Raw genomic sequence first — 10,097 nt, forward strand, 5'->3', positions numbered from 1 at the left:
CTCACCAAGTTGCCCAGGCGTGTCTCGAACCCGCAGGCTCAGGCAATCCACTCACCTCAGCCTCCCAAAGCGCGGGATTACAGGCTGAGCCACCGAGCCCGGCTTCCATTTTTAAATAGAAGGATACCACAATACTTCTCTAACAATAGATGTATTAGAAAAACCGAACATTATAACTGCCTTAAAATATTAATGAAAATAAATTATCATTGAAAAATATTGGAGATAAAACATACCAGGAGTCTATCTTCATTGCACAAAAACTCCATTAGAAATGGATTCCCAAGCATCACTTAGTTTCTTGGGAAATATACACTTGTATTAAAATATTATTGACTTTTTTGGAGAATATGTATCAGTTTCATGCTGATCTAGGTATTGTATAACAGTGGGGGATTCTCTCTATAACTGAGAAGTAGGAACTTAGCAATAAATCTGACATGATAAGAAAAAATAAGAATGTACTCTCGTCGGGGTTCCGTGGCTCAGCCTGTAATCCCAGCACTTTGGGAGGCCGAGGTGAGTGAATTGCCTGAGCCCGCAGGTTCAAGACCCACCTGGGCAACTTGGCGAGACCTCATCTCTACAGTAAATCAAAAATTAGCCGGGCGTGGTAGCGTGCGCCTGTAGTTCCAGCTACTTGGAAGGCTGAGGCGGAAGGATCGCCGGAGCCCAGCAGGTTGAGGCTGTGGTGGTCGGTAGCGGCCACTACACTCCAGTCTAAGCGACAGAGTGAGACTCAACTCAAAAAAAAAAGAATGTACTCTCCATTTGCAGGTTAATTTTATCCTTGTACATTCATAAAAATGATGCTCCTTAGTTTTTTTCATTTTTTTTGAATAGTCAGGCGATTAGAGAAAAACGTTAAAGAGGTGCTGGAAGATTTTGCTGATGACAGCGAGAAGAAAGTTAAATTGCTTACTGGTAAACGAGTTCAACTAGCCGAAGACCTCAGTAAGTAGTTCTTTCTGCCCTTCACCTCACTGCCTGTTTACCTTTACCATTTCCATTTATTTGTTCATCCGTTTAATCTCAGACTTACAGAAAAATTACAAGTATCTACAAGGAACTTTTTCTTTCTCTGAACTATTTGTGAGTAAATTGCTGATCTGAAGTCCCGTCTGCTTTAGTGTGTACTTCTTAGAAATAAGGATTTCCTCCTTGCAACCATAATGCGAATACCAAAATCAGGGTGTTCACACTGATATTATATCTAATTCTCAGGCCCCATTCAAGTTTCCCCATTGTCCCAATATCATCTTTCCATAATAGAAGATGTTGGCTTTCTTTTTTTGAAGAATGGTATTTAAAAATAAGATCTGGGGCTAGGTGGCTCACACTTACAAATCCCAGCACTTTGGGAGGCTAAGGTAGTAAGATTGCTTGAGCCCAGAAGTTCGAGACCAGCCTAGGCAACATAGCAAGACCTCGTCTCTACAAAAAATTTTAAAAATTAGCCAAGCATGGGTGGCACATGCCTGTAGTTCCAGCTACTCAGGAGACTGAGGTGGAAGAATCACTTGAGCCCAGTAGGTCAAGGCTGCAGTGGCCATGAGCGTGCCACTGCACTCTAGCCTCGGCAACAGAGTGAGACTCTGACTCAAAAAAATAAAAAAAAGAATATCACTGCTCTGAGGCCCTCTCAGTGGAAAGAACTAGGGAATAAATGTTGTATATGTGTTGGTTTGCCATGAGTTGATGCTGACACTTCCGATTTTAATCTAGTACTCTAGGGTTTGTTCTCATATTCTCTGTTTCCATATTTGTAGCTTCCTTTTCTGACCATGAGAAACCTGGCTCCTAGTATCCCTCATGTATTTATTTATTTTGAATAGTCCTCCTATATATGACCAAGCTTGAATGAAGGTATGTGTCCTCTTTATTACAAAAATGTTCTTTTCACCCAACCAGGATTCTTATTACTCCACAGCCTGCATTGACACCCTGCATTTTGCCTTGTCTAGACTCTGACCCATGCCAAACTGCTTTTCCTCATGACGTCCTTTTTACTGAGCTTATGCTCTGACACTTTGTGCCAGGCGTCTCCTCTTCTCATCCTTCCTACATCCATCCTCTATCCTCCCAACACAGATTTCCTCCTCACCTGAAACCAGACCGTGCCTTGTTGGAGATACCTCCTCATCCTGCCCATGCTCCAACACCTTGCGCCAGGCTCCTCCTATACAGACACTCTCCTCGTTACTGGGCCAGGCTGCCAACACCCCCGTGTGAATCCTCTCTTAACCCAGGTTAGGCATTAACACCTACAGAAGACCACTCTGGTTTCCCCTTCCTACTAACCCAACTTGGCCCTATTAATCACCTCATCACTTTGGGGAGATACTTAGTTTTGTTTTTTAATGCTGGTAGCTTCCTAGCTTAAAGGTTGGGTCGCATTTAAGATGGACTTAGATCTTTGAGAATTCAAGGAAATCAGTGAAATATTAAGATTATTAAATAAAAATACTGGTGACTGGGACTTCTGTTTTTTATAAGTTCCCTTGTTTCAGCTTCATGAAACAAAGTAGTTTTTCTTTCAATGTGTACCTAAATTTTCTGTCTTCCAGGTTTTCTGATATCCAAAAAAAAGCAGACACTTAATAGAAAGAAGTTCTTCACACTTGAAAGCAGTTTCTAAGCTTATTTTATATTACTGCAATACAGTCACTGGAATATCCAGAAGTCAGACAGGGTTTTGTTTCATGCCCCGTGCTTGAGCAGTGAGCTCTCCCCCCATCATCATCCAGCCCTTGTGATCTCACTCTTTCTTCTAGATGTCATTGCTTTCTCTTTCCTTTTCCATCTTTAAATATTCTTTTTCTGAAACATGTTTCATTTGAACTTTTATTTTTATTTTCTGTCACTTAGAGTTTTTGTTCTCAGGCAGGGAATCTCCCAAAGCCTTAGTGTCTTTGTTTGTAAAATGAGTACTATAGTAGTTATTTCATAGAGTTGTTAGGAGAATTACTTCAACAAGCATTTGTAAGTCCCTGGTTCAATTTCATGCTAAATTAGTACTATTATAGGAAGCATTATGTCACTACCATAATGTGTACAAATATATCTTTGTATCCTTCAGGATATAATTATCAGACAGTGAAATAGTTCAATGTATTTTTCCAACATATACATTTTTAAGTGACTGAAAATGATGAATCTTTGCTCATGTTTTTAATAGAGCCTGTGTTACCCCATCACTCTCCACTCCCAATTTGATTATTTAAAGAAAGTTTATTACTAACTCAAATATGTACAATATCAAGTCTTATATTCTGCCAGTGGTTTCTCTGAGAAAGTAGTCATTTGACTCAAATGTACTACTTTGTACATATAAAATTATGGTAGTGTTAATGTACCAAATTATGCCCTTGGAAGCAAGGGTTTCGCCAGTGACTAAGCTTCATCAGTCACACTAAAGGAGATGAGGCATGACTTTATCCATTAGTTGAAAAGGAGTCTTGAGAGTGCCTTTTCCTTACTGTTTATCTTTGGGCTAACACTTGGGAATATAGTCATGGATACTTTCAGCCAGAAAACTTTCAGAGTTTAGCAGTTACTAATGTATTATATGGATCAAAGTTTCGAGTATAGCCTATTAGACTAGAACATGGTGTATTGGATAATAAAATTTGGAGAAGAGAAGGCAGTCAAGTTTTTACTGCCATTTCAGAATAGTACAGATTATTATGTATATTACTATAATTTTCATGCATTCATATTGCTTGCCAGTCTTAAACTTGGCTGATTTTAAATCATTTTCTTCGGAGATTTGCTGATTGTCCTTGAAGATATACCATGTTCTCTATTGAAATGAAGCCATGAAGCTAGAGTTAGGAAGACTAAGGAGAAAAAAAAAAGGAGCCCACTTATTTTTGCCTCAGGTAGCTTATGGGAAGAGAAGTCATACATAGAACCTAGGATGTTTTGGAGATATGGTGACTTCCATAGCTGGAACAGGGAATGGACAGGAGCATCTTAGGATATAGTAGGTGAGGGAGTGCTAAGGAGAATGAGGAGATGTCAACAGGACACAGCAGCTCTCTTGAGGGAGCTCTTGCTGGCTAAACCTGGGACAATTTGGGCATCAAAATAATGACAGTAACAAATTGTAACTCACTGGATGAAATAGGAATCCATGAATTGATAATTACATAAATAAGGGAATAAAATCAGTGATTCAGAAAGGGATGTTAATGTAATCACACAAATATGTCCACAGAAAATACTTATTAATTAAAAGAGGAAAAACCCTGGCAATCACCACTTTAATTAAGTGGCAGAGTTAGTATAAGTAACAGTCAAATAAAACCCATGTGCCATCCATCTTCTAAAATGCATTGAGAAGAACCCGGCAGCACTCCAGCAGCACTTGTAGGATAGTCTTATTAAAAGTGTATAACTAGGCCGGGCTCGGTGGCTCAGCCTGTAATCCCGCGCTTTGGGAGGCCAAGGTGAGTGAATTGCCTGAGCCCGCGGGTTTGAGACCCGCCTGGGCAACTTGGCGAGACCTCATCTCTACAATAAATAAAAAAATTAGCCGGGCGTGGCTAGCGCACGCCTGTAATTCCAGCTACTTGGAAGGCTGAGGCAGAAGGATCGCCAGAGCCCAGCAGGTCAAGGCTGCGGTGGCCAGGAGTGGCCACTGCACTCCAGTCTGGGCAACTGAGTGAGACTCCAACTCAAAAAAAAAAAAAAAGTGTCTAACTTAAACCCAGTCATAACAACACATGAGACAAACCCAAATGAAGGTAGAGTCTGCAAACTAACTGGCCTGTGATCTTCAAATGTGTCAAGATCATGAATGATGAGGAAAGACTGAGGAGCTGTTCCAGTTGAAAGAGACTAAAGAATGTGAAAATGAAATGCAATGTGTGATCCTGGATTGGATCTCATTACTCTAAAAAACATTAATGGGATAGTCAGTGAAACTTGAATGAGACCCAAGGGTTCCTTGATAGTATACATCAATGTCAATTTTTAGGTTTTGATTGTTAATAAAATTGGGATTATTTAGGAAAATACCCTTATTTATAGCTACACAGTAGAATATTTGGAGATGATAAGGCATAATTGTAGTAAACATTTCAGGAAAATATGTTTTTTATAGTGTTCTTGGTAACTTTCTGTAGGTCAGATTTTCACATAAAAGGTAAAAATAGTAAAGAAATAAAAGATTTACTTTTTTTTTTTTAACTGATAATGGGTCATGTGAAAGTACTTTAGAAAAAAAGACTTGAAAACATCTCTGAAAGTATTAAAAGACTGAGTTACCTCATAGACAATGTAATGAGATAGGCAGCTTACCTTTCCACTTGATTCTTTATTTGCAGTATCTGCCTACTCTTAGAACTGTCCAGTGTTTAAATATATCCCTTATGCCGGGCTCAGTGGCTCAGCCTGTAATCCCACGCCTTTGGGAGGCTGAGGTGAGTGGATTGCCTGAGCCTGCGGGTTCGAGACCCGCCTGGGCAGGCGAGACCTCATCTCTACAATAAAATCAAAAAATTAGCCAGGTGTGATAGCGTGCGCCTGTAATTCCGGCTACTTGGAAGGCTGAGGCAGAAGGATCGCCGGAGCCCAGCAGGTCGAGGCTGCAGTGGCTGGAAGCAACCACTACACTCCAGTCTGGGCGACAGAGTGAGACTTCAACCCAAAAAAAAAAAAAAATATATATATATATATATATATCCCTTATGACCTTCATGAAATTATTTTGATTTTTGTAGAAAGTTTAATGTCAAAGAATTTTTTAATAGGTATTTAAATACAGCATCAACTTAGATGAAATCTATTTGGATTCCCAGGGTAAGTTTTAATCATCTGTCTAATCTATTTATTGAAATAGACTACACTTTTAGAATACTTTCTTTAGAGAGATGAAAATTGGTATAGTATGGCTCAATTCAAAGTTGTTCTTTCTTTATGATTTGTAAAATCTCTATTTTATGGTTGTCAGTATATAAAACAGGGAAGTACTAACATTGCACAGACTTTTGTTAGAATTTGGTTCCTACCCTATCCTACCTCAGAAACTGAGTATCTGGGTACTGATAACAATTGCTGGTAGTATTTGGTGTTAAGCTAAGTTTTATTGGTACAGCATGGAATTATTTTATCACTTGCTTTGTAAATATTGTATGGACTTATTAACTAGATTATGTGCATTTTGGGACTTTCATCTAAATTGCTTGGAACTTAGAACTTAAGTTTCTTTTTTAAGTATTGTTCACTAAAGCCTCACTTATGCTTTTTATTCTCTGTGTAAGTAATCAGAAAATCAATGATACCCAGAAATTAAAGGAGCATTCCCAATCATTTAGATTGCTGTTTTAAGTCCTGAGGAGTCTTTCTGCTTATTTTACAAAATTTTAGTTTCATTTTGTGTCAGAACTTGAAACTGTGAATTAATATTTAATAATTTTCCTCTGCCAAATATCTCATTCTTCTAACAAGCCAAAATATGGGTCCGGGTCTTTTAACTACAGTACCAAACTAATTTGGGAAAAACCTTAAGCCTTTGGAAAATATCATTACATAAAATTGGCCTTTATATTGAGGAGCTTCCATAGTTAACAGTGTCCCTCACAGAGTTGGTCAGAAAGACACACACATTAGTGGTGATGCAGTCATTGTCGTCCTATTGTACTTCCTGTAATAGAAAAATCTTTGGAATTTAAACTTTCAGATTATATGAAAACTTTGACAGAGCTTCTGGGTAAAGAAACACTAAACTGTTTATGAAGCCACTAAACAGATTAAAGGAAGTTATTTTTCTTTATGTGACTTGTAAACATGTCTCCAAAAATACTTTGTCAGATACCACAATTAATAAGTAGTATCTAAGTTGCCCAAAACTCCATTTCTCACTGTGGTTATATTTATATTTAGAGTCCTAAAGTATAGCCATAACAGAGATAGAATCTTTAATTGAGCATCATGGCTTTTATTCTAGGGTGAGCCTTTTTGTTGTGCTAGATTGGAAGTGTTGAAATGTTTTCTAATAAGTCTCAATGTATTTCTTCACATTTCTTGTTTTTCATGTGGGCAGAAGATACACTTCAATGGAATCTAAATATTTCATGGCTACATCTCATTTACCAATGAAATGTGAAAACAGTGGTAAATCCCTTTACTTGTCTATCATTGTACAGGCTTATTTTAATAGTATAGTTGGATATCTTTAATGTTGAAAACAGTATAGCTTAAAGAGGCTGGGAAATTAGAATTTTCCAATATCCTCAGCTTTTATTTGTCCCACAGTTAATTTGCTCTGCTGACTCCCCACACGAGGTGGCAACAGCTGGCCTTTTTATTAGAGCTGGGAGGGATTAGAGAGTAGGAGTCGCTGCAGCGTGCTCGGCCTCTTGCCTCTGTTGACTGTTCTTTATTGTTTGATGCCTGAGCATCTCCTGGACAGCGAGCAATTGTTTCTTGAAATTTGAAGTTTGTTTCTCTTGGGAGTACACAATGCTGTTGGGGCTCGTCTTTGTGTTTCTTCACTTTCCTGGTCTCTTATCCTCCATCCTGTGCTTTCTCTTGATAATTAGAAAGGAGCAAAGATACAACCTTTATATTTTAGTCTACATGAGATTCCGTTGTGACTCTAAAACTGAGAAAGATAGACTACAGATGGAAGTTTCTTTTTTTCTCTGAGCTACCAGATATTCAGTAACAAATCATTTTTAAATGAAAACTTTGTTCTTCATAATTAATATTATTTAATAAGAGAAAACAAAATTACTAGTGCATTTTAAAAATTAGGATAAAAAAGGGTGCAGCAGCAGAATGTTCTAATGCTGCCATTTTAAGAGCTAAGATTAGAAAGGTACCATAGCTACTTAAATCTAAAAAGATCCTTCTACTAGCTGTAAAGCATAATTCTAACTTATAGGATAGTTATAAGACTATCTTCTTACCATGTCGAAACTTGAATAAAAAGTAGTCAGAACATAACCGAATGGAAACCTTAGTTAGCCAGAATGATTTATTCTTCCGGATTTAGAAAAGAAAATGTCAAGATATCCTTGAATTGGATTTCCACTGGTGACTTCACATTCCTAAACTTCTCCCATACCGACATATCCTTGAGGGTCGTTACAGTTTACAAGTAATGGCCTTGAAGCAGTGTGAGTCTGCAGATTATCCTAGAAAGATAATTATATTCATAATTTGAGACTTAATTGTAGAAAGAGATATTAAAACTTTCTTGAGAAGTGGTTCTGGGGTGCATATTTTGATGAGGCTCTGCAGTGGTTCTTGCCATCTGCCTTTACCACCTGCCCCTGAGCTGGGACTCCAGACTTTTTCCAGCTCACAAGAAGACAGCTTCTTATTTTATTAACTGGATAAAATGGACACGTGTTTTCCTTTGTAGAATCTGACAGGTAATGTGACTAATGTGACTTTTGAAAAATTGGTAAGCTATTTGAACTGCATATACCGTAGTATGTCCTCTTTGTTTCTTTAGATGTAACCAAAGAAATTTAAAGGAGGAGAGGGTGACATCAAGTTGTAGAGTTCTAAGTACCTAGGTCCAAAGGAGATTTTTTAAAAAATGAAGACACAATTGCAAAGAATAGAGCAAAGTGTCCTGGAGAGAAAGCCTGAACTATAAGCTTCCCTGTAGCATCATTTATTTATTTATTTGTTTGCTTGTTTTTGAGTTGGAGTCTTACTCTGTCGCCCAGACTGAGTGCAGTGGCCCCTCCCGGCCACTGCAGCCTCTACCTGCTGGGCTCCGGCGATCCTTCCACCTCAGCCTTCTGAGTAGCCAGAATTACAGCCATGCATTTCCATGCCCGGCTGATTTTTTGATTTATTGTAGAAGTGAGGTCTCGCCAAGTTGCCCAGGTGGGTCACGAACCCGTGGACTCAGGCAATCCACTCACCTCAGCCTCCCAAAGCACGGTATTACAGGCTGAGCCACCAAGCCCGGCTTATAGCATCATTTATATCTCAATTCTGTCACTCTTGTTTCTTTGCCTCACCAATTATAAGACCTCGATATGCTTAAATCTCTCCTAGCTTTTAGCACATTGCTAAGCAGTCTTTTCTCTTTTTTTCTTTTGTCTCTCACTGTGTTGCCTTCCAGATCATTATCACTTGAACCTAAACCAGTATTATTTTTCTACGTGCCTATTTATATTTACCTTCTTTCAGTGATTAAAAACCTTACTTAGGTACTGCCAGTGATGTTTAATTGAGCAGAATGCAGGCATCTCACAAAAGGCAACTGTAAATCAGCCAAAATAGCTGTTTAAAGAAGAATATTTTCATGTCTGTTACGTTTGATCCACTTTACCAAAGCAATTTGACTCATTCATAAATTCACCATACTTTGTATGTTATTCACTATACTGTATGTGTTCAGTGAATACTTGATCATGATCTTTTAATTCAGACTCTTGAGTTAGTCCCCTTCTCAACTTAAAAAGGATGGGGTGGAGGTGGGAGGGAAGAAACTCTTTTCATCCAAAGGATACTTTTTTCTACTCTGTTGTCAGAAAGCTGCCATCTCATTTCTCATAGAGCAGCTTGCAGTTGCTGCATTCACTCCTGATCCACCCACTCCCTTCCTAATATCTTGCAATGTGGCTTTCATCTTTACTGAAACCACTTATTTTTGGGTCACCAATGATGTCCTAATTGCCAGTTCACCAAAAAACTTTAATAACTTTTTATGCTTATTAGGAATGTTTAAGTTATTGGAATACATTTCTTTTCTCTGACACTCAAGTACTTTTGGGAAACTCATCTAGAAATGTGTTTGAAAATATTTGAAAAAAAGAAAGATTGATGTTTTTCTTCTTTATTACAGAATAAATAATTTATTTCTGTTTTATGTTATCAATACTTGAACTTTTTAAAAGGCATCTTTTCAGAGTAAAAAGTAGATAAATTTTAAAATTCTGCCTTTGTAAAATAATATTTAATATAGTAAGGTGAAATTAACAAAGCAACTAGAAAAGATAGTGAAGAATTATTTTACCTTGAATTTGCACAGATGAAGCAAGTTCTGCTTTGTGTTGCAGCAGAAAAAACTAAAAATAAGAGTTGACACAAAGAATAAAGGAATCCTCAGAGAAAATCCTGTGTGT

General features: G+C 37.9%; 1 protein-coding gene across 8 annotated transcripts in view; it reads left to right on the forward strand.

Moving 5' to 3' along the window:
- The window catches only part of OPA1 (OPA1, mitochondrial dynamin like GTPase), a 61,288-nt gene extending 60,238 nt beyond the window's left edge, over positions 1-1,050 (forward strand). For all 8 annotated transcript variants that reach the window (XM_021708281.1, XM_021708291.1, XM_021708285.1 and 5 more), the window contains one exon: positions 844-1,050. In XM_021708281.1, the coding sequence (XP_021563956.1) occupies positions 844-962 (119 nt within the window). In that variant the 3' untranslated portion in view covers positions 963-1,050. The remainder of the gene's footprint in view (positions 1-843) is intronic.
- The last annotated feature ends 9,047 nt before the right edge of the window (positions 1,051-10,097 follow it).

The sequence above is a fragment of the Carlito syrichta genome, unplaced genomic scaffold, assembly GCF_000164805.1.
Source record: "Carlito syrichta isolate Samal-C Ts95f unplaced genomic scaffold, Tarsius_syrichta-2.0.1 Scaffold58106, whole genome shotgun sequence".
Lineage (NCBI taxonomy): Eukaryota > Metazoa > Chordata > Mammalia > Primates > Tarsiidae > Carlito > Carlito syrichta.